Source organism: Periplaneta americana, chromosome 3 (genome assembly GCF_040183065.1).
Source record: "Periplaneta americana isolate PAMFEO1 chromosome 3, P.americana_PAMFEO1_priV1, whole genome shotgun sequence".
NCBI classification, from domain to species: Eukaryota; Metazoa; Arthropoda; class Insecta; order Blattodea; family Blattidae; genus Periplaneta; species Periplaneta americana.
Window position 1 is genome coordinate 150670207 of NC_091119.1, and position 24950 is coordinate 150695156.

The 24950-nt window shown below is 34.6% G+C and overlaps 1 protein-coding gene and 1 non-coding gene across 5 annotated transcripts in view; both read right to left on the minus strand.

Annotated features, from left to right (window-relative positions):
- LOC138696630 (probable ATP-dependent RNA helicase DDX17) overlaps positions 1-24950 on the minus strand; it is a 30387-nt gene that overhangs the window by 4084 nt on the left and 1353 nt on the right. For all 4 annotated transcript variants that reach the window (XM_069821825.1, XM_069821824.1, XM_069821823.1 and 1 more), the window contains exons 2-10: positions 20416-20772; positions 17856-17967; positions 14944-15132; positions 13432-13611; positions 13108-13280; positions 10401-10511; positions 10258-10319; positions 5355-5414; positions 2053-2286 (exon numbers count right to left, since the gene is read on the minus strand). In XM_069821825.1, the coding sequence (XP_069677926.1) occupies positions 2053-2286; positions 5355-5414; positions 10258-10319; positions 10401-10511; positions 13108-13280; positions 13432-13611; positions 14944-15132; positions 17856-17967; positions 20416-20772 (1478 nt within the window). The remainder of the gene's footprint in view (positions 1-2052; positions 2287-5354; positions 5415-10257; positions 10320-10400; positions 10512-13107; positions 13281-13431; positions 13612-14943; positions 15133-17855; positions 17968-20415; positions 20773-24950) is intronic.
- On the minus strand, positions 15197-15262 carry LOC138697205 (small nucleolar RNA U54). Its single transcript, XR_011331567.1, has one exon. It is a non-coding gene; the product is annotated as a small nucleolar RNA U54 (small nucleolar RNA).

Sequence of the window (24950 nt, forward strand, 5' to 3'; positions counted from 1 at the left end):
CAAAAGCATCAGAAGTTTGGGAAACTCTGATTTAGAGTAGCATTAGTTTTAAATGACGACATTGATTTGGATCCTTGCTAGATAAATGGTGACGCTCTTAGTATTGGAACTATACTACGTACATTATTACATATCCTACTTATATGTACATCAAAGATTTCTCCTCGTGTAAATTGCCATTCAAAACTAAACATTGACATAACAACATTAGAACAGATGAATACATTCTTGTCTGCTGCTCAGAAACACAACATAGTTTCCTATTCATATCCTTTGAGTGCATATAAGTGTGTGAAATGATTTTGAAAAGATCAGTTTAATAAAGACAAACTAAATCTATAGCCACAATGGTGATAGAATCTTAAATAAAGGAAGATAGAAATATTATCAAGTTTCAATGTTGTTAAATCATAATTTCATTTTGCAGTTAACATTAAATACTTTGGCATATTATAGAAGTTGCTGGTTGTGATGCGGCATCTTGCTAACCGAGAATTAACTGCATTTAGCTGCTACTATGTATTTCTGTAGCTAGAATTTCCCTCGATTCCACACGGTTCTATTCATTAATATTTGTAATTTTTATTTAGACAAAATGTAAATTACTGTACCTCTTTGATAATAATTAATGTGTTAGTGTTATTTTCTTGAAAATTGTATTGCCACATACATCCTGGAGAATGTATCAACTTTTGTACGACAATACTGAAACGAAGTTATTATGCAATGATCATCTGTATCGAAATGAATGTCATTTCGATACAGGTTATCATTTCGATATAGATTTCTTATTTCAATAAATACCATCGATTTCGAGATTTTAAATGCTTTAATCAAACTGCAAAAGTATAGTGAACTCAATTCAAATGATAAAAACTACAAAACTACACATTTCTTGTTTATTGATATGTATATTACGAACAGTTATTCTATAAGTTTTATATTTCAGTTAACGTTAAAACATACAAAAAGGAACTGTGATTTCATTTATTTATTTTCGTACCGTAGGCGTTTGCGAATTAAGATTTCTGATGAGGGGGGATAGAATCCTAGATAGAGAATACCATATATAAAATAATAATAATAATGATAATAATAATAATAATAATAATAATAATAATAATAATGGTAATGATGATGGTAATGGTAATATTAATAATAATTATTATTATTGTTATTATTATTATTATTATTATTATTAATCCCCCATAATGCTCACCCTGCAAATAAGAATCACTTGCATTCTTTTGTTTCCCTCCGTCTCAAAGCATATTCATACTTCTATATTAACTTGTGGAGCTTATCTCTATAACAATTTTTTCTTTTGCTAATACTGTAAGTTGTCAAAAATTAATTACACAAATTGGTTTTTGTATTGACCACATGATGGACATCTTTATTTTCAACTATTAACTTTTTCATTGACGAGAGACACTTTCTACCTTATTGCACTTGCATATATTATATGTATATGGAACAGCCTCGTGGTCTAGTGGTTAGAGCTTCTGCCTAAAGTTCATGAGGTCCCGGGTTCGATTCCCGCTTAGAGCACAGGAATTTTTCCTTAAAGGGGATTATTCCTGTGTTCGTCCATGGTCTGGAATTTAGGTTAAGTTTAGATTTAAGACCTCTCCTGGCACCACATTATCATAATCATCCTATCACATCATCGGGGTAATGTAACTCCGTCTTCCAGGCGCCCCAACCTCAGAAGTGGGTTACAACTAAGCCATGGCCAGGAGAGAAGACCAGAAATGTCGAAAAGACAACCTGGTGGCATTGGATATAAAAATAAATAAATATCAACTGTCCTGCCTTGAACTGCCAATCCTCTGTGTCAGGAGTTACTTGCACTTGGGAAGTACAAGTTTAGTATTTGCATTTTAAACAGCTCACATTTTAGTTTTATTAATACAGAATTGTGATTTACTTATATTTCTGACAAAATAAGTACTTGAATTGTACAATCAACACATTTAAAAATACTTCACTACCCAAAAAAGATAATGTGAAAAAACATTTCCTTACAAGTAGTAAGGTCAGATAATTTACCTCTTCCTAGTCCTTTGGACATTTCTGCCATCTCGTATAGCTTGGGATTGATCACTTGGTTTGCCTCTCGCAGAACTGCTACAAGATCAGATGCTTGCCTAGCATTACCAGGAGTGAAGAATGTGTACGCTGTACCTGTTCGCTGAGAGCGACCTGTACGTCCAATTCGGTGCACATAATCCTCAGAACTTGAAGGGTAGTCAAAGTTGATTACAAATTTGACATCTTCCACATCTGCAACAGTCCACAGCTAATATTAATGTGATGAATTACCCAATTCATGCAAGATTTAATTTCATAAGGTTATTAATAAAATAATCAATTATAAAGACTACCTACGAAACTAAAAATTTTAATGTCTTTGTTAATGGAAACTGAAATTGTATTTCACTAAATAAAAACATCAGCATAAAACTTAAAGCCCTGCAACAGAACAAGTCAAGTTAAGTACAATCCTGTCGACTGTTGGCATTACCTGACTAACACATCTAGGAACTGTCAGTGAGGCAGGTCGCAGGTGCACACTCCACGCAAACCTTGCAAATTTCCCAGCTAACCTACGAGGTCATTTCCCTCCGATCCATCATCTAAATTCCAAACTGATGCTGCAACTCACGTTCAGAGCATGCACCTGGCCACCCCAACACGTTCCACACAGCCTTCGTATGCGTGCCAATCGCCCAGCACACACAGGCGGAGCACGCTACTGACCCGGTGGGCCCGAGACACGGCGGAGAACAGCCGACAGACGGGCCCCCGGGTGGGCAAGCGGTTAAGGTCCAGTCGGGCCCCCACCGTCACCGCACCCGAAATCCCGACACATGTGGCTAACTCTCACCGGCCTACCGGAGAGTAACCAACCAATCGCAGAGAGGCACAGCCTGAACGACAATGCAAACCAGCTTTTGCATTATCTCGCATGTGCCTCTGCAAGAGAAAGAAAAGAACCGAGCTTGTTAATACAGTGTGAGAACTTGTATTCCAACCTTCTTCCCTTCAGCTTCAGAAGGCTCCTGCAACACACTGGGTTATGTGAATCCAAGAAATTATTGAAGTGTTCCTGTTTTCATTGTCAGGAAAAAGAATCTATACACATTTCAAGATTCTGAAATAAAACAAGTTCACCTCATACAGTGAGATTAGAAGTTCAATTATTTTAAATTGTTTGTGTTATTGTTTGCTAATGCTCTTGGCTTTGGATGTCCTCCATTTGCAGTCTTGCACCTCAATAATATTTCTATAGCTTATTTTAAATCAACGCAACAAATTCTGAACTAACACCTTTTATATAATATGGAAATTTAAAATTCTGTGTCAGTATTTTCACAGCTTTCCCTCCACTCCTTCCCAATATAAATCTCTTATAAAAGAATATTTCTTGGGAAAAACGTGTGTTATATAAAAAAAAAAAATTACTCAGATTTTAATTTAACATAAACATCGAGATGTGATACCTTAAAGTAATAATAATTTATATTTAACTTGACAGAAGTTTATTTGTAATAATAGTACAGTAAAAAACTACCTTCTCGTTTTAAGGAATAATCTGTCAAGTCCCAGCCAAATTACCATAAGAATAAAACAATTAATTCCCACTTTTAAGGAAAATGAGTTTAAGAAAAATCCCAATTTAAGGAATAATTTTCAAGTGAATTTTGTGATAATGAAGCTCGAAATATCGACTTGACTTTCAATAATCAATAGTACTGGTATATTCAACAAGGCATTTCAATCAAATGTGGTACCATGCAGCAGCATTATTCTTTATTATTCTTTATGGTCTTGTTTTGTGTTAATTTCACATAGTGGTTGCTTTGCTTGCTTTGTTCTAGTGAGTTGTGTGAATCCTGTTTCCAAGTTTTTTTTGTTAGTTTATGTTGTTTATGCATCCTTATAATGGCAATTGAATAGAAGAAATTATCTATTGGAGAGAAAGTGAAAATAATAAGGGATGTCGAGGCTAATCCTCAAATAATACAATCGCATATGGCAAGAAAGCATGGTTTGCTGATTATTTCATTATGGAGAATAATGAAGAAAGAAGAAATTTTCAGTGCCGAGTTTCAGTGTGGTTTGGGTTTCAAACAACAGAAAAACATTTGTGTCTCACCATTTAAAGAGTTAGAAAATATTATAATGGAATTTATTGTAAATAATTTGTTGTTGTTTTCTAATGCCAGGCATTTGACAAAGTCATTTGACCTCTTGCACTCCAATATTTTTCAAAGATATTGTAGGTATATTTATATGATTATATAGGTAATGTTTGGTATATAACACGCATTAGTACTAGTTATTTTAGCCTTTCCTTCTCATTTTATGTAAATCCCCTTTTAAGAAAAACAAAAATAATCCCTCAAAAGATTCGTTAAAAAGGGGTTCTACTGTAATACATTAACACAAAATTTCAATTTTTCTACTGTAATACATTAACACAAAATTTCAATGTTTTTCTTTTCAAGAAACTAGTTTAGAAAGTCAGATTGTTCAATGACTCTGACCTCCAGAAGTCGGTATGGTTCCTAAGCATATAAATTGTTCTCCAATACAAAATGAAGTGTATATGCCAACAAACTGAAGACATTAAATGTTTTTACATGAAGATATGAATAGCAATTAATTATTTTTCTGACCACATTTTTTAATGTAATCTATAAAATTATATTTTTCTGAAATATCTTGGATTCACATCAAACACAGACAGCAAGCTTGAAATACAAAATAGTTTATCAAAATAGGATCAAAACGTAATCTAGTACTTTCAGCAAAAAAAAAAAATAAATAAATAAATAAAACGAAATTGATTGTGTTTGCTCATATAATACATTGTTTATAACATGATAACTCCAAATTTGAACATTACAAAACTCAATTAAGTATGGAGTCTGTTCATTAAAGAATGATATGCTTTAGAACGAATATATTTTTCAATTTAAGGACATTAACATTTCACAGAAGTAGCTGTAGAAACATATTAATCACATACTGATATATGCGAAGTTCACTGTCTGCAATTCTAGTTAAAATTGTACATATCATCACTACCGCCACCACATATACGCTTGTTCGATATGTGAAAAGGATTTAGAATGATCCAACTCATTTTTGGTTTCTTATATTTTACGTACATGCATTAATTACTTCATAAAAATGTGTATGTAAATATAAAACTCAAAAACTGAAACAAAACAAATCCTCAAATTAGAATTTTACTATTCGAGAAAAATTATTTGTATTATAAGAGCAAATACAATATCTTATGATATTGTCAGGAAACCTGAATAACTGGTTAACAAACCTACCTAGACCACGGGCAGCAACATCTGTCGCCACAAGAATTGGAGATCTACCAGTTCGGAATTCTGCAACAATTCAAAAAATGGTTCTACTACACATTTTTATATAATCAGTTCATCTGTACTTACAACTTAGTACAAACGAAATAAAAAAATCCAAGATGAAGAATGAAGTAGTCTTACTTGCAACTCATGTTTACTCTGTCAATTTATGTAACTACCTTTTTCTAATAAACATTTGCAACATAGTGATTTATAATTTCAGGAGACCTGACCAGTGTTAACTTAGCATTTATAGTTCTGTTTCAGAAACACTTTATTATATGGAATAGTTTTCTGAACCTTGGCCCAGTTGAGAAAGCTGTCACAAAGAAAGCAAGAACGAAAACATAGTGAGAAAGAATTTAATTCCCATATTACAATACACATTAAGAGTCATTCCAAGTCAAATTGCACAAAATGGAACAAATTCTGACTTTCATATGTCTGACTACATTAATATATGAGGGTTGGAGCATAAGTCATGGCAACTATGTTTTTTTTTTTTTCGTGAGAATTCGAGCATTGGTGGAAAATGTGGAATATACAGATGAAAGGACAAGGAATGGACAAAATGTACGGACATTTAAAAACACGCCAACATTTTGCTCCTCATGTTTATTACGTCGTTGTCATAACATTACAGGGTTCCTGTGCCAGAATCATTACAGCACACATACCCGTTCTAAAGGCCCTCAAAATTTCTACCCACCTTGCAACTGTCTGATATGGAAAGGCATTATTCCCAACAGCTTCTACCAACTCTCTGTGGCATTCTCTGGCATTTCTCCTATGGAGAACGACTATTTCGATATTCGAGCATTGTTCAACACAGATTACATCCATCCTGCACTGCGCTACACTGACAACTGATTTAACATTACTCTCTGTTCTATTACAGACAAGCACAGAACCATCTTGTGTTGTGGACACACACTATGACTGCACGACTTCCGTGCGACATATGACATTTTGTTATACCAACCATTACCTTTGAAAAAAAAAATAGTTGTCATGACTTAAGCCCCAAACCTTGTATATTTTTTTATTAACTCTATGTAAACTCTAGTTAAACCAGTACGTGTGTTTTTATTTCCACCTAAGTCCACACGTTTTAAAAATATTGCATGTTAATACAGTAAAACCCCGATAAGACACTGTCCAAGGAACTGGGTGTAAACCGCGTATTAGGCGGGTATACTAATTTTGACTTATATACAGTATCTATTAGCATTTTTCTTTATTGAAATACATGATTCATGAAAGGTAATACAGTATTACTTACTTACTGGCTTTTAAGGAACCCGGAGGTTCATTGCCGCCCTCACATAAGCCCGCCATCGGTCCCTATCCTGAGCTAGATTAATCCAGTCTCTACCATCATATCCCACCTCCCTCAAATCCATTTTAATATTTTCTTCCCATCTATGTCTCGGCCTCCCCAAAGGTCTTTTGCCCTCTGGTCTTCCAACTAACACTTTATATGCATTTCTGGATTCGCCCATACATGCTACATGTCCTGCCCATCTCAAACGTCTGGATTTTATAATACAGTATTACTCCATTATGTAATTACTGTACTGTATGTCAACGACATTTACAATATGTACTGTACTTAATTCTTTTGGAGAAAAAGTCATTTATAGTTGTTTGCCGTGTGCGTGTTCTCCAAGTCCTCATGTTTACCACACTTCAGTTTTCTGCGATTATATCCTCCCGACAATGTCACAACTGTAGTGATTGAGTCGCGATTTTTTATTATCATTCTTAATATCGATGATGGGATTCCTAATGAATCACAGAATTGTTTCTGAGTAAGAGTACTGTTCTCATCATACTTTCGTGATTTCCAATTTTTCTGACACAGAAAGTGCTTTTTGTTTAATACTCATTGTAATGACATTCGCAGACACTTCAATACACTAAAGGACAACAAACTGCCCAGCAAAAATTTCCAGAATTTTATTACGGCCAAGTGAGGAATGCTGTTTGAGAGAGGGTTAGCAAGAGGGTGAGGTACTGTAACTGTATGTAGGCTTTAAGTGCGCAGGTAAAGAGTCGAATAAGAGAGCATAACAAGAGGGTGGGGTATACTAAGGTATGAAGTATGAAGGTTTAAATGTGCAGGTAAAGGGTCGAATACCAGTACATTTCAGATTAATGGCACCAGTGAGTTCAGTGACCAAGATGTTTCATTGCTGTTACAGTACATTGCTGAAAATTACATCGAAAATATTCCACAAAAACAGCATATTATGCAGGACTTGAGCGCAACAAACAGGGTATTTTATAAAGGCGCGTTATATATGAAATGTGCAGGGACCGGACAAAAAAAGCATATTACGCGGAACAGCGTAATAAGCAGGCATGTCTTATCGAAGTTTTACTGTATTTTTTAACATATCAAAAGCTTGAAAAACTATCTTTCAGTAAATATTTATGATTTTACTATAACTATGAAAGATAATTTCTTATGATTTAAGTTTTAAAAGTTAGATATCAATGTGAAATAAATGCATTAAAAGTATTTAAAAATGTCTGCTAGTGCAATGAAGTATGACATTCCACAATGGAATCTCTATAAATAGTTTAAAGGAAATTTAATTACTTATAAAACAATGTGTAGCAGACTGGAAGACTGTTAACCACAAGTTGGACAGTATGTTGGCGATATACCTACTGTATGCAGTGCTGGAGCAAGTGAACATTGCAATGTCACAAGAACTATCAGCTTCACATTTTTTTCAGTTTACATATCTGGAAATTGATAGACTCTTGCAAAGACTCCACTAAATTGAGCTTTATAAGTAAAATGCAACTTACACCTGTTTGTGTACCTATCTGTTTAAAAGCCTGATTAGAAAGGTTAAATGGATTTAAATCTTTACAGACTGGCAGTTAATATATTAACCATATACTCTATCGGTTTGCTAAGAGGTGAAAAGTAGTAACAGTATGTATTATTTATAAAGTACATTGGTATTATTAAATTTTATTGATATTAGACTCCCATTAAACTAATTTAAAATAATTTAAATATTTTTTATATTGTAAGGTTTTTTTTCCCTAAAAAAGGAGCAAAATAGTTTTAATTGCAGTTAAATGAAATCCTGTCAACTTCCATGCATACCATTACACCGACTGCTTTGCATGAGCCCTCCCCATTCCTTATCACCACAGGCTCAATTGACTGCAATGGCCGGAACACGGCATGATAAGCTGTCCGGACATATCTTTTGCACCTTAAACCACTTGGTTAACGAACCCAACACGACTTTTCCTAATTATGCAGGTATAGGAACTCGTGGTTAAAATGTAGAAATTTGCATGCAGTAGTGGAATACGTCTTATAGCAATTAAAGGTTAACACTTATTACATGGACAGAGTTATGAAACAAAATACCAAAGCAAATTTGAAACAAAAAAAAAATCCGTTATCTGCAGGTAAATAGTTGAAACTACCTTATAAAAAATACCTGAACACATGGCTTCTTATTTTCCATTCTCAATATCGATTTTTCTTCTTCTATACTTCGCCTCCTGCTATCTGTTTTACTGTCACAAAGTGCTAGGCCTCACCCAGCCTTGTGAAGGGTTACACTCTAGCTAAGCTGGCAATAATAAAAGATTAAGTATATACTGTTCCTTAAGGTATTAATCATTTGATGAACGAATCATTTGTTATGTAGAGGCACTACAGAATTTCGTAAAACTTTCTGTGGCCAGCCTTCTCATACACACGTGTAAAGTGAAATTAAACACATCCAGTCATTTCAAAATAAAGTCCTACGAATTTCACTCAATTCTCCTTGGTTTGTCCGTAACAGCCAACTACACAGAGAAACTGGTATTGACACAATCCAACAGTTTATTCATTCACAAGCTAAGAAGTTCTATAACAACCTAGAAAATGTTCCAGGCGCCACCCACTACTCTCTTGGAAGGAAGTCCACATTTTCCACCAGAATCAAGAGCAGACTTCCAATGGACCTCATATTATAATCAAAACTTATCACACCAACCTATGTAAATTATTATTTATTAACAATTATTTTGTTCATTGAGGAGCCCAATCTAGGCTACCCTCAATTCAGTGTCATGTATTATATTTACATATTTAGAAATGATCTGTATAGCGCTAAATGCGCTGATCGATCAATAAATTATTAAAAAAAAAAAAAAACCACACGTGTAGGAAAATGGTTCCTCAGCTATGGCTCACAACTGCATCCATGTCTCCAGACAATAAATTGTTGCAAATATAGCAGATCCTACACTTTTGAATGCTATAGTTTACAGATAATACATCAAGGAACAAGTCTATTTCTCCCCCACCCCAGATGTTTAACTGTGCTATTTAATATAGTAACTTTGATTTGAAAGAAAAATAATTTAAAAATTAGTAAATTTATTTGTGATAGTTTAAAGTATAAAAAATATTGTATTTAATCTTTTAAATGTGGCAAACCCCAAATCTCAACTTATATAGACCCACAGTACCAAGTGATCTTATGTTACAGTGAGCTCATACCGGTAATTTATTAATTTCAAGTAGTCATAACTACATAAACAATAATAAATGTGGAAATAAAATAATACGTGTCTCCTTCTTTGATGCCTGGAATTCATAAAAAAATTCGACTATTTACGAAAAGGTCGTGTTTGGTCTGTGAGCGATATGATGTGGAATGACTCATTAGCAATACTGTAGGATAAAATATAAATGTATGGAGGACTCTTAAGACTTGAAAGTCCAGAATCCTACAACATTTATTTACCTCCACAACCACTGTGGCTCAATACAATAAGTTATTAAGTCACGCCAAAGATGGAGGATAGAAATCCAAGGAAATCCTAACTACTTACGTACCTTGCAAAACCCAATCCCGTTCTGGCTGAGATTTATCTCCATGAATGCACGCAGCTGGCCATCTGCAAACCACAAGTGTTGTTAAATTCGGAAAAACTTTAAATCGAAAGTTAAGAAAGAAATAAACTCATAATCACTCTTACCCATCACGCCGCATTTTTCTAGTGATTTCATCTACCCTCCTCTTCGTCTCTATGAACACAATGCTTTTATTTTCCTTCTCTGCCATAATTTCTTTCAACAAAGTACTCAGTCTGCAATAAATCCATTATCAATTAATTACAAATTTTAAACCAAATTTTAATATTTACACCAGCCAATAAAAATGTCTTGTACAACCACAAATAAATACTGATTTAATAAAAAATGTATTTATACAAAAACATTAAAAATTTTTTTACAACAAATTATTTTACACATATCTTTTAAAATCCATGTTTTAGTAGGTTTGTTTCTGCAGCAGTTTCAGACAGTTTGGAACAGTCGTAATGTGCACATCGACTTTCCTATGTGTAATATTGTGTCAAACCGTTGGAAACTGCTGCAGAAACAAAGCCAATGTAAAGAGCAGAGCATAAACTCTTCCTTCTCATGATATTTTGCAACTGTACTTTCCCAAATGTCCCACGCCGTAGCAATGTGGTCTAAGGTGTCATGCCTGGACTTGCATTATGGAACAAGTGCTGTTTCAAGTCTTCATTGGAGAAAAAATTTTGGCCAGCGTATGGAACAAGCGCTGTTTCAGGTCTTCATTGGAGAAGAAATTTTGGCCAGTGTATAGGTATGGTACCCACCCAGCATCTTGATGAATTTGGGGAGCTACAGTAGGTAGCGAAATCCAGTTCTGTGAACCAGCCATAATGGCTAGTGTGATCATCATGCTAACCACACGATACCCTTGTTCTGGTTGGATGATCGTCCACCTCTGCTGAGGCATGTGGACGTGAGGCCAGCAGTCTGCTGGTCAGCCTTGGCCCTCTATAGGCTGTCGTGCCCAGGATTATTACTACTTTTCCAAATATCCTGCACATATTTTTATGAGAATAAAAATCACCTTAGTAAGATATAGTTTATATTCTTACTTAAATAATTTTGCACTATACGTAAAAAAATGAATCAATGAAGAACATGTTTTAAATTAAGTATCTTTTGGAACATTCTTGATATTTTACTTATATGTTTCATTATGTTTCCTACGCAATTTAATATTTCTTTGCAACCACCGTTTCCCAAATACATTTCCTTTTCTCGCTTCCTTCAAAAAGTTAAGAGATTTCAGTGTATTCAATCGTTGAAACCATTCATAACAGAACTAGTTTTATTAATAGTCAACTGATACTAATGACACTGAAAACACCCCTATCGAAATAAGAATAAAAAAAGGTTAAAAGTCACAAAATGTAAATGTTTAAAAGTACAATGTTACATACACTATGAGATGTTTTCAAAGCAACATCTGAACGAAAGAAAAGAATTTACTATGAATATACTACTTCGGAATTAATCTTTTGCATAGTTGCTAGTTGTAAGATGCAAACTCTATTTAATTTCACTCGCAAATTGAGCTGTTTCTTTTTATGACTGAAATGGAAAACACATGTAACTGGTGTTTGTTATTTAATATGCTTATTAGTTTCATACTTTATATACGTTCAATTTATTTTTCCCTTTTAGAAGCTATGACGTGGGACTTAGAGAAATGATGATATGGGAAGAAAGGAGAAGAAAAAGGGAGGGGAGAGAGATTTGATATTGTGCTTTCTCAATTATTCAGACAGTCCGGAGAATTTTTATGAAATTTAGAACAACCAGAAATTCAGGAAATTCAAACCACTAACAAGTCACCAAAATCAAGAATAGCTGTCATATGTTGTAGTTCATCTAAGTTTATTAGAGCAGGAGAAAAAGATTAAGAGAGTCCTAATATTTAACACAACAGAAATAGAACCCAAGAAGTACCTCTCTTCTAACGAATTACTTTTTAATCCTGTCTTTCCATTTTGAAGTCTACACCAGTTACCTTCATACAGTTTGAGACAAATCATAAAATTCTCGTTCCACTCCACTGCATGAAGGCAGCTAACTTTGTAAGTAGTTTTTACAATATGCAGCAAAACAAACAACAATGAAATTATCGCTCCTCTGCTGTCCATGTTTTCCCAGCAACCAAGTATTTATTTATTTTATATGATAGTTTGACATATTGCATATTCAGTGTTAGGGTTAGTGCTGCAATTATGATTCTCACAGCAGAGGAGAAGCTGTTTGTCATCACGCATCATTTCTGGTCATATGGAGTGGGGCATCAGAATGGGCCGATCTTGCATCACATTAAAGAGCAGTACCAGGAGTGATTTAACAATGTGGCACCAAAAAACACAACAATGTTAGCTGTCGTCTGTAAGTTCCGTCGTACAGGATTAGTCTTATGTCACCTTGCATTTTATAATGACTTATCGTGATTTTCAGAGTATGTCTGTAATTTCAGTACTTTGTATGACCGGAAATAATGCTCGATGATAAATACCTTCTTCTCTGTTGTGAAAACCATAATTGCAGCACTAACCCCAAAACTGAATACACAATACTATATAAAATAAATAAGTACTTGGTTGCTGGGAAAACATGGACAGCAGATGAGTGATAATTTCAGTGTTGTTTGTTTTGCCGCATACTGTATTATAGAAGGTAGTTGTGAGAGAAGGGCTGCCTTTTGTTCGTAATATTTACAGTAGGCAGTAAGGAGTGAGTGCGAATACTTACTGGAACTAAGGATGTTATGTTTCATCCATAATTATAACAATGGTAATAAACCTTCACAATAGTTCTACAAGATTATTTTGATCTTACTTTTGTTCCTTTTCATATTCCTGACAGACATCAATGATCTGTAAGATGTTATGGTTGGCAGAGAGCTGTAATGATCCGACATTTATCTGGATATAGTCCTTTAAAAATTCTTCTGCAAGATTCCGCACCTCTTTAGGCCAAGTGGCTGACCACATCAAAGTCTGTCTGTCTGGCTAAAATGCAAATACAGAAAGATATTCATTTCATTTCTAACTTAATTTCAAAATCAAGAAAAGCTTATGTAAATGTTTCGGGTAAGTGCATTTACAGCCATAACATAAATTATTGATTTGTGTATTTCAAAACAGTTTATGGAATACTTACCCGAATTTGTTCTATGATTTTCCTAATTTGAGGTTCAAATCCCATATCCAACATTCTGTCAGCTTCATCCAAAACAAGGTAAGTGCATCTTTTGAGATTCGTTTTTCCACTCTCAAGGAAATCAATGAGTCGTCCTGGTGTTGCAATCACTATTTCTACTCCTCGTTCAAGATCCCGTGCCTGTTCAAAGCAAATTCAAAATAGCAAACTAATAGTAAAAGGACATTTAATTGAGAATGGAAGACAGAGAACTCTCTTATTTAGTGACCAGTAAGTCAATTATTTAAAAACTCAACAGAACTAAAGAAGCAACATGAATAGTATAGTACAGCAAGGTAGTAAAGAACCTCGTGGACAGAGACTACCCATACAATGGAACATAAATAGCATAAATGTACTACATGAATTAAACCCGAGTTTTAAATTATTCCATTTTTAAAGTCAGTCACTAAAAGAACAAATATCTTAACCTTTGCAACATTCTGCAATTTAAATTGTTAACATTCACTCCTTTCTGTTAACATAAGGTATACCTTGATTAGCCTTCAGAAGAATACTCGACATCTTCCTCTAAAGAAATAAATAGATATCTGGATTCAGTAGTGCATTTATTTCTCTTCTGTGCACCAAATACATATCCCCAATTAAGGCATTCCATGAAATAACTTCACGTAAGTATGTTACATTACGTCGTTTTTCTGTTTCCAGCATGTAGTGAATCCCTAGTAACACATATCCCTCCTCACAAAATATTTCCTTCCAACAAATACAGCGTCCTCTAGAAACATTTGAATGTCGTTATGCGTAAAGCTATAATACGAGATCTAAAAGGTTTGATACTCTGTATCCCAAATTCAATATTTTGTAGTTAAGTTCTTATTTCAGAGAACGCCTTAAATTGTGTTGTATTCAAAAGCTGACAAAAAATCTCATCTCTCCCATACTCTGCAGATCAATATGTTACTGGGACGAAGTTCAAGCAGGATATGACAAAGTGTAAAATACTGTTGTAAATGGCAGGGCCTAAATGTGGATTAGCTCACCGCATTAGCATGGGACACAATAGACTATCTCTATAAATATGTTGTAACAGCATATTAGCACATGCATTTTGAAAGGCTCATGTCTATCTTGCCAAGCTATAACAACCCAAATAAATCGTCTTTCCCACAGCAACCTGGTGAACAAAGCAGGAGCAAGAGGTTTTTCCCGATGTTCTCCCATTACCTATCACCACTTTCATCATTCCACCAACACTTCATAATCACTCTCACTCAGTGAGGTCCTAGCCACACCTTCTGAACAAACAAAAAAGGCTAAAGTTGTCCACAATGAGTAAAGACTAGTAAGCCACTTTTGAAATATAAAATTCTCTTCATATCACAAGCAAGAAAATTAAGTTTTTTAGAAGAAAATATGATTATCATTATGGTTTATTTATATACAATAACTTATGGCTTCGAAATAGTTGTGGTGGTGGTGAAGATGACGCAATATAAAATATATCCTTACCTGTGGGCCTTTGGGAGCACCACCAAATACGCATGTGTTCTTGATTTGAGAAGAAGCCCCAAAGTCATTTGCAACCTGTTGAATCTGCTGAGCCAATTCCCGTGTTGGAGCAAGAATAAGGGCAATAGGACCATCTCCTCTAGCAAGGCGAGACTGGTTGTTGATGTGCACAATAGCAGGGAGTGTATACTGAAAAGACGAGAAATCACCAATCAAAATGCTCAACACAAGCACATGCCTTCACTTCTCATATGATAAGCTCAGTATAGCGTATAAGACATACATATAGCATTTCATTATAGCACTTTCATCATTGCTAGTATTTTCAAAGAATTCCAATCTATTAACCGATTCAATTTAAGTATCCTTACATTTTTTTTTTATTTTATTGGGTTATTTTACGATGCTGTATCTACATCTAGGTTATTTAGCGTCTGAATGATATGAAGGTGATAATGCCGGTGAAATGAGTCCGGGGTCCAACACCAAAAGTTACCCAGCATTTGCTCGTATTGGGTTGAGGGAAAACCCCGGAAAAAACCTCAACCAGATAACTTGCCCCGACCGGGATTCGAACCTGGGCCACCTGGTTTCGCGGCCAGACGCGCTGACCGTTACTTCACAGGTGTGGACCCTTACATGTAACTTACACATCACATGACAGGAGTGAATGAAAAGTACTTCAATCTAAAAATTTATATTAGAAATGTTACTGTATTTACACATGTAATGGCTACAGTGTAATTTCTAGAAGAACAATTTTTAAGAAATAATAGCTATACTGTGGAAAATTCGCATAGAATTTATTCGTATTGATATTTAATTTGAGTGTTTTTATTATGTTTATGCACTTTCGTTAATAGAAACTAAAGTGTGAATGTTTATTTACAAATGCCGACAATGTTTCAGCTGGAGTAGTTCCTCTTGATTCAAATCAGGAAATTAAACTTTCACTGTTTTGGTTACCACTGTCCTGTTTAAGTAAAATTCCTAATAAAGAGAAAAAGAATTTCACTGCATGTTTCATTGTTTAGTGTTTTTTCTATGTAAATATTTCGAAATTTGAAGATCCGGTTTACATTTTGAATGTTGCTACGAAATATAATGGTAAGCTTATATTCTGTAATATTTTATGTTTTGTTCCATAATGTGCCAGGGACTATTAGTAACTTGAAAATCTGCACCGAGTAAGAACAAGCTTCTCATTGGAGAACCAAGATCTGACTTACTAAACTTCTAGCTTTAGATTGAGAAGCTGAAGATAAATGCCCAATGAAGAAGCAATCTACGTATTGATAAGCCTAACAAGAGTGTCTATCATTTGATTTGTGTCCTGAATGTGAACAACAGCTTGGATACTCCTGCCACACACAGGTATACAAAAATAAGTATCCAGGCACAAGTCTCCTGGGCGTATGTATCTCATATGTACAAGAGACACAGCCCAGGTACAAATCCCCCAGTGTGAATGTAGCTTTAGACATATGGAATAACATTTAATACAAAAAAATACTGTACATATTAATCATTTCAAGATTATATTATATAACTTACTATTGTGTAAGTGATGGATAAAGAAAGTGCTCTGGTGCATTCTGGTTCAGGAAAATATTAAGAGGAAAGACCAGTTATACATTCCAGAAGAATTCTACACACAATATAAAAGAGGCTGCTTGAGTGGGGTCATAAAAAATTCAATTACTACTCTCCCGAATACTGAATTCAGTTATAGTCTTTTTATTGTAGTCCTGGGCTGTATTTATTATACGTTTATAAATTCATTAGATCTAATTTTTTATATACTTAACTGCAGAATGTCCAAATTAACTGGTAGTAGTATTAATAAATGAGAACCAGTAAATTAATGACATAGTCTTTTATATTTTCCACAATAAATTATCATTTTTTGTCACTTTCGGCAGTGGAAATATTATTATATATTGAGTAACAGAAACAGAAAATGTGGTTTCACAATAGTTACGAGTTTCTCTCTTTGTAATATGACAGAAGGCTACCAAAAATACTGGCTAACAAAACACTTGCATATGTCACCATTTGACAGTGTCAGCCTTTTTTCAGTGATTTAACATTAAAAAACGCAAAGCAGAAAGTGACTTGAATTCCAAGTATATTATGAGGGAGTATAAAGGAAAATAAACCCATAAAAGGTGTAATCTAGCATGTTTGCATGATTGAAAGGTCTGCATGCAACTGTTTTGTGGCATTATCAATATCTGCGTGTCAAATGGAATCACTATTTTTATCGAATTCAAGGTAAAACATTCCAGTTTCAAACTGTTTCAATACATTTTAAAATAACTGGCATAAAAGCACAATAATACTCTGATGCACCATTTATAGTAAATTAAACATTTTAGTATGGACTTTACAAAACATTCTGACTTCAACCAACTTAGTAAGAATAATACATCAATTTTGAGATGGAATTCCATTGTGGGTTTGTACTGGAGGAACCTCCAACTGAAAGTGAGGTCAGAAATGCTGCAAGGGGCCTCGTACTCACGAAGTTCTCACTTGCTAATATGGCAATTAATATAATACTTGAGAGAGATTCCAGAAATATTCAATTTTCTTGAATGTCGTAGCAGAAGTAGTATACTTATACGTGCACCTACTGCCAAGACTACATCCACTGCTCTAAAAGAAACATGAGAAGACCTTTCATTATTAAACAGTAAAACGTTTTCTTCTATTACACTTCTGAACCAAATCACATACACGAAAAGCATATAATAAAAGAAAAAATACGATTTTAAGTACAATGCAGTGTAAACTGCTAAGAAAAAAATTTCCAGGCATTGTTGGATCACTTATGAGGTTCAGACCTGTCTTCAGACAGTTGACTAAACAACAATTTCTCAAAACAACAGATATCAGAATATTTTACTTACAGACAACGTCTTTCCAGAACCAGTCTGTGCAATGCCCACCATATCTCTGCCACTCAGAGCAATAGGCCAACCCTGTGCTTGAATTGCAGTAGGTTCTTTGAAACCCTGTTTCCTGAAATAAAAAGATACTAAATATGACAAGAGGTAGTAATATTATTATGAATATCCGAGTAAATTCACATTTTATTACAGACAATAACCAACATAATTTGTAAGAATATTAATTCATTTTATGTTGCTAGAATCATTTGTGTCGTGATAATATTTTAAGCCATTCTGTGACTAATTTTGAGAGTTAAAAAGTTATGGTGAACAATGTAAGGGGATATGGAAGTAGAGCACTAGGAGGAGTAAAGTGGTCAGAACCCATTCTGAATGCCTTTCTATCCCCAGGGAAAAGAGGTATTCAATTTGACAGGCGACTGAGTGCACCCTGGAGTTGTCCTGGAAGTCCACCACCTGGGTACTAACTCGAGTCCTTCGAGTCCATAATTCATTGCTCTACCAACTGAGTTATTATGGCTTCCATTATTTTCAAGGTTATTAAAATTTTTAGACGACTACAATTTACAGCCAATACTTTTGCAGGTAATTTCTCAGATAATGAACAATTTCTGCATGTACAGGGTGGGTTCCATAAATTTCCGGCCTGACCTACTTATGGAGGAACAGAAAAAAAAAATCTATGTCACTTTTCAATAGTCTCCCTTTACTTCATCATACTTTACACATCTTTGAATTAACATTTCTATACCTTGAAAAAAAAAAAGTCTGAACTTTTGTCTGCAAAATGGCTTAAAACTGCCTCTTGCACCTCATTATCATCTGAAAATTATCTTCCTCGAAGGTCTTTCTTGAAAACAAGTGGAAAATTCGACATAATAATGATATTCACAAACTTTATAATCAACTGTCAATTTTAGATGTAATACAGACCAACACAAGTTTAAACGGGTAGGCTGTCGTTTAAACTAAATGAGTGCTAGAAATTTATGGAGAAAATGGAAGTACATTTAAACTAAATACTAAAGTTGAACAGGTTTAATTTATACCAAGTTTAATTTGATTGAAAAATATCATTTGGTAAAAATGAATATATTTCGTGAGCATAATTCCCAAATTAATTAACTTACATTCAATGAATCTGAACATCTCTCCAACTGTTCTAAACTAAAGCTGGTCTAAGGTTGATTCTGATGTAAACAAACGAAACTGTGTTCATCCACAGACGAAAATGGTGATCGATGCTTATTCAGCACTACTTGCAGCAAGTTGTCATCGAGAACCGACTCATTCTCAGTATGTGTATTGTGTTGTGCAACAGACATTCCTCTGAGGTGACATATGCTGATGATCATACCTAAATTAATTATATCTACAATCCTTTCGAGGTTTTAGAGTAACTATTTGCGTTCAACTTCCAGTCATAAATCACTTACATGTAAACAAAAATGAAATATCTTTAAAAGATTGTATTTCAGGACTATATTTCAAAGCGCACTGCTACAAAGTCATTCCAAGGAATCAGTCTGCCAGTGGTAAGTGAGTAGCAACACGTGCATATGTACATCAGGATCAATAGTAGGCTATAAAGAAATTACTGTACATAGATGGACAAACAAGCAAGCAGGCAAACACAATAGGGATGCTGAAAACGTGCATCTTCGTGAAAATCTTGATATTTCATTTTTTTTAATATCACAATGTCTCATTGTACTGGAAAAACATTCGAGCTTAATAAAAACACTTCCTGTGTAAACCCTATTTATGATCCCAGTATCCCATTCTTAAAGACAGACTTCAGACACATAGGGGTCGAACCTTTTTACAGCAGCTAATGACTGCATTTAATAGTGGTAATGGGACATACCTAAGAAAATGAAATTCAGCATTTTTAGCACTTTCATTTTTGGACATTCATAAAGTGTTATTTGATGACAAAACATGTTGCTTTATTTTAGATAAAAAAACCTAAGAGAATTACGTCTCAACTGAGTGTCAGTTGATGGAAGAGTACCTCAATTAGAGTACAGTCCTTAAAAGTCGTTACACAGCAGGCAGGAGTGTAAGTAATTTCACGCTGAACCACAAAACTATTCAAATCGAAAAATTCTTATTCCGAAGTTGCAAGACATGAATAATATTCAGGCATGTGCTTTCTTCATTTTGAGTGTGTATTGTAAATAACACGTATAGCCTACATCAGGTCACAATTTACTGGCATGCAGCTCCTTCCTATAGCAGACACCAGCAAGATGAGACACTCCAGTAACTGAGAAGTCAAGGAATGGACATGGTACTTTACATAGGGCAAGGAGTGAGAGTCTGCACTTTTTTTTGTCAGGAGTCACTCGAAGTCTTAGGGGTGCTACAATATATTAAAAATTACACCTGGTAAGCAGACTTTTTGCAGAACATAATGGGTTATAACACTCAACAAATAAGCATGAAATAGTACATTAATAGTGATATGAGATAAAACAAATAAACATTATGAAGTTAAAGAAAAGAATAACAAAAGCAGAAGAGAAAAATACAGTGATGTAAAATAATTATTTACCTAATTTCCTTCATAACATAATCTGGAAAACCAGCTTCATCAAATGTCCTTACAGGGTTAGGAATGCTACGTCCTTTGAGTGTAATTTCCTTAGAGCTTCTGTACTCCTCCACTTCATGTAATGGCCTGTTTGCAACATCCGGATGAGGTACATAGAAATCTTTTCTAAAAGGTTGTAGCCTACTTAAATCCCAGTGTGGTTTTCTCAGACTACCACCAGGCTGCCTCCCTTTAGCATTACGACCACCTCCACCACCAATCCTACGATCATCTCTGTAACGGTCCCTGCTACGACTTCGATCTCTCCTTCTGTCTCGATCTCTGTAACTGTCTCTATCCCTGTCTCTGTCACGGTCACTGAAACAAGCATTCACAACGTATTATTTATCTGAATAACAGTTCATAGCAGTAACAACAAATTTTAAAATATCCAGTAAAGAAAGCTTGGGGGGGGGGGGGGGGAAGGCCAAGTAAACCCAATTAAAAATAAAATATCAATTTCATGATGAAATAAAGACATTTGCTGAGACGAAATTATGTCACAAATAAATAATTTGAAGAACGAAGGCTTCATCGCCAAGTATCCAGCATTAAAAAAACAATACAAATAATTAAAAGGTGAGATAGACTACATAACAAATTAAACAAAGGTAGGCCTATCTTCACCTAAAGATAATAAATACTGTACAAAGAGTATACCGAAAATAAAAATTAGCTACGCAACAAACACAGTACCTACAGTATTTATATATAAAAAAATCTTAATTCTATGCATTGATCAACATTTTCATATTTAAAACATAAGTGCTTTACTGCTATTTATCGGGAGGGGACTGACTTCACCCAACTGGGGAATGAAGTTAATTAACCTCCCTATTAGTCTCGCATGCTTACGTCAATAGGACTGCTATAATGCACAATCCCTTTTAACAGCATGCAGTTACTTAATATATTACTAACACAAATGGTAAAAACATAATTTCAACTCTCTCACCGTCAACATTATAAAAAAAAAAATGTTACAAGTACTCTTACTATCTAATGATTCTCTGCAACCATATTTACACAATTAGATACACAAATCATGAAGATCTGACAAGTTCACAGTAAGTTAATTTTGTACATAAAAGTTCAATCAAACTCTGTTTATACAATACAAACTTACGTCCCAAAAACTAACAGCAATAAAACTGTCATTTATTCCAACTCAGATACTGTGTAGCCCTACTAAAATAAACACTGATGCGTCTATGAATTTCCATCTTATGATGTGAATAACTATACTATGTGTGTCAAATAGCTAATCTCTGTAGATTTGTAATGCCTTTAAAGGATGCTTACAATCTGCTTCCTTGTTTATTAGGTAACTGGCAATTACGACTGGAAACCAAATATGTTGGGAGCATGAAGATTAAACTGTTCTGCTACACACTTTCTTCTATATGGAAAAATTCTCCTTTCCTCTATCCACTGTTGGTTCGAATCTTGATGCTACATTTTGCTATTAACAAAAATTCTCGTCTAAATGATAAAACTATGTCCAAATGCAATTCGGAAACACTTCGAATATAATTAGTCCGTCACTAACCTGCTGCTCTGAAATATTATAAGGCAATATTTTACATACTGACGTGCAAAAAATACAACACAGAAGAAAATGTGGTCACGTGAGAAGTCGTGGCTGAAATCATGTGTCGTCATTTAGTTGTTATATTCGGGATAACTTGGCAACATTCGCAATTTCTAAGAATCAGTAGAACACAAAAATCATATTGTAACAAAAACACAATTAAGTATATGTCACAACGATTTTTTCTAGAGTTATCATAGTTCAGAGCTCTGTTGGCAAAATGCTGGCACACTCCTCCACAAATACATAATCACAAAAAAATTGCCTTATGTGACTATCCATTACGTGTGTATTTTTTTTATTATTAATTAATTACCATTATTACTGCTTAAATGTTTCAAAGACAGTATGAGACCCACTGAAACAAATACTGTATCATCTAATACAATAAAATAGGGTATCCAGAATAAATAAGCTATTGGAGCACTTTACTAAACTATGAAACAAGTGTCGGTCGTACATTAGTACATGAAACATTAACATTACCTTTGCTGTAAAAGTTACTGTTTCTAGGTAGCTTAATTTATATAGCTTCTAGTTCTTAGTCGACAATCTCATGCTTGTATTTTAGCGCTCTGCATCATTCACCTTTCACATCCTATGGTCTGTGAACATTTAACACTGCCGTATAAATTTTACAAATTTTTGAACCATTAATAACTGGCATATGGCAAAATCTGGCGGCTCTGATAATTTTATCTATTTGTTATGTATTATGTTGGTTTTTGACGGTTCAAGAATAATATAAAAGGGTTATGACGAAGGTATCTTGGGGGGGGGGGGGAGTAGCAGGGGTAGGCTCTCGACTGTATCGTAAATGCAATGAATAAACGTCTTTGGAGGTAGAGGAATTATTGACACACAAATATATATAGATAAGTCATTTTAGTGCTCACCTTATATTTAATTCGCGTCTTGATTCGTACTATTGTCAATGTGATGTTTTAAAGTAATAAAACACGATTAAACATTAACCTATACGGATATCATTCGTAAAACTGAAGTAGATACACTGCACTGACAGTTCACTGCTCACTGTTTACTGTTGATTTCCCTCAATGCTCTGTCGTGTTAAGGAAACGTCTGCTTCAACACTGTTTTCAATACTCTGAATTAACATCATTGTTGATGCCATAGTGTGGGGGGGTTATAATAATGGTGTATTTATGTTGAAGATTTGGATAATGTTCTCGTAACTTAACTTTGTAGCATAGTGGTTAAGGTACTGGTGTGAGGAGCTGGAGGTTCGAGGATCGAATTCCGCTTAAGAAATGTAAGTAATTAAAAAAATATGTGCATTGTAGTCGATTTAATGCAGGTTAAATATAAGTAATGTGTAAAATTAATGACATTGTGAGTGATATAAGATATAAAATAGATAAGAAATGACAGATGGAGGAGGAGGAAAATAGAAAGGAAGTGTAATTTCGTTTTTATTTACGAGTAAATAAGATGACGTCACGAGTAGCGGTATTCGAAATATTCGCTGCTCCGGTATTGTGCACTCGTTCCATAATAGTAAAACAAGGACACAATTTTCATAATGTGACTGCTTGTATAAATCCGCTATTACTGTTGCTTCTCAGACCAGTACTGACAGCTTCACACACAAAAAATCACCAATCTTCGTCCAATGCTTTAATGTGTTGCATCATAGTGTAGAACCAGAGTGAAAATAGCCAATTTTATAAGCAACTGTTTGGGAAGATGAAGTTTTGGGACCGAGGATTTTATAATAAATAATTTTGGTAATTCCATAGAAAAAGTTGGTCAGTGTGACGGACATTAATGACATCAACAAGTATCAGTGACAGGTTAGGTTTGGTATGTTCAGGATTTAGGTATGCCTTGCATACACATTTCTTGGTAAGCATACCAAAAGCCTGAACAAACCAAATCTAACCTGTCACTAAAGCCTGAACAAACCAATTCTAACCTGCCACTGATTCTCGATTTTACGAAAACACGCTATCTGAACTTTGATCTTACAGAAATTCGCTATCTAACTACCAGTACTTATCAAAAAGCGCATAAGTTAACTTATGCAAGAGATATCAAAACTTTGAGCAAACCTAACCGGTCAATGATTGTAGATTAGGAAAACTCGCTGCCTACCCACTTGCGTGAAGCTTTCATAACGTTATCCTAACTTATATTGGTATGATTGAGGAAAGAGCTCCAAAACAGCTGAAGGTCTATAAGCGGGGTACGAATTAAACTTCCTCTGCGCTCGTTTAGCGGTAATGTTGGTCAAACCGATTACTAATTATGGCTGCTGTGAAATAGGCTTTCTACCACTGACGTTCTAATAATTCCGCATATTTTCTGTTTTTACCTGTTTACATTCCTATGCGCTTCGATTTATCCACTACTTCTCACTGTCCAACTGGCTAAGTCATTCTCAACAGGGAAGCCACTAAGAGTAGTTGATAGGGGAACGCGAATTAATTTGGCTAAACTAGCGCTGAGGTAGTTCGCTTCGCTTAATACACCTTGCATATACAAATCTATGACAGGTTTGGTTAGGTTAGTTTAAGCTTTTGTTATGCCTTGCATTATACGATCAACTGCATCTCCAAAAAAAAAAAAAAAATCTCTTATAAATTCAACGATTTTCACTTCAGAAATCACTGGAACTACCTCAGTTATTCTATGAAAATTTAACATGAGACTATTTTGCACTAAATAAAAACATAATTACAATGCTCTTAAAATGAATCAATTTCATTTTTAACGGGAGGTTATTACGCTGTGGAACGTAGCGCGCATGAAATGCAAAACAGACGCTGATTAGCTGCCGATGAATGCCGCGCGCAGTGTTGCCAACTGTATCCCTATCAGTTAAACACCTGGAAATCCGCCAAAATTAAAAAAAAAAAATGTAAATAAGACCCATTCAATATAT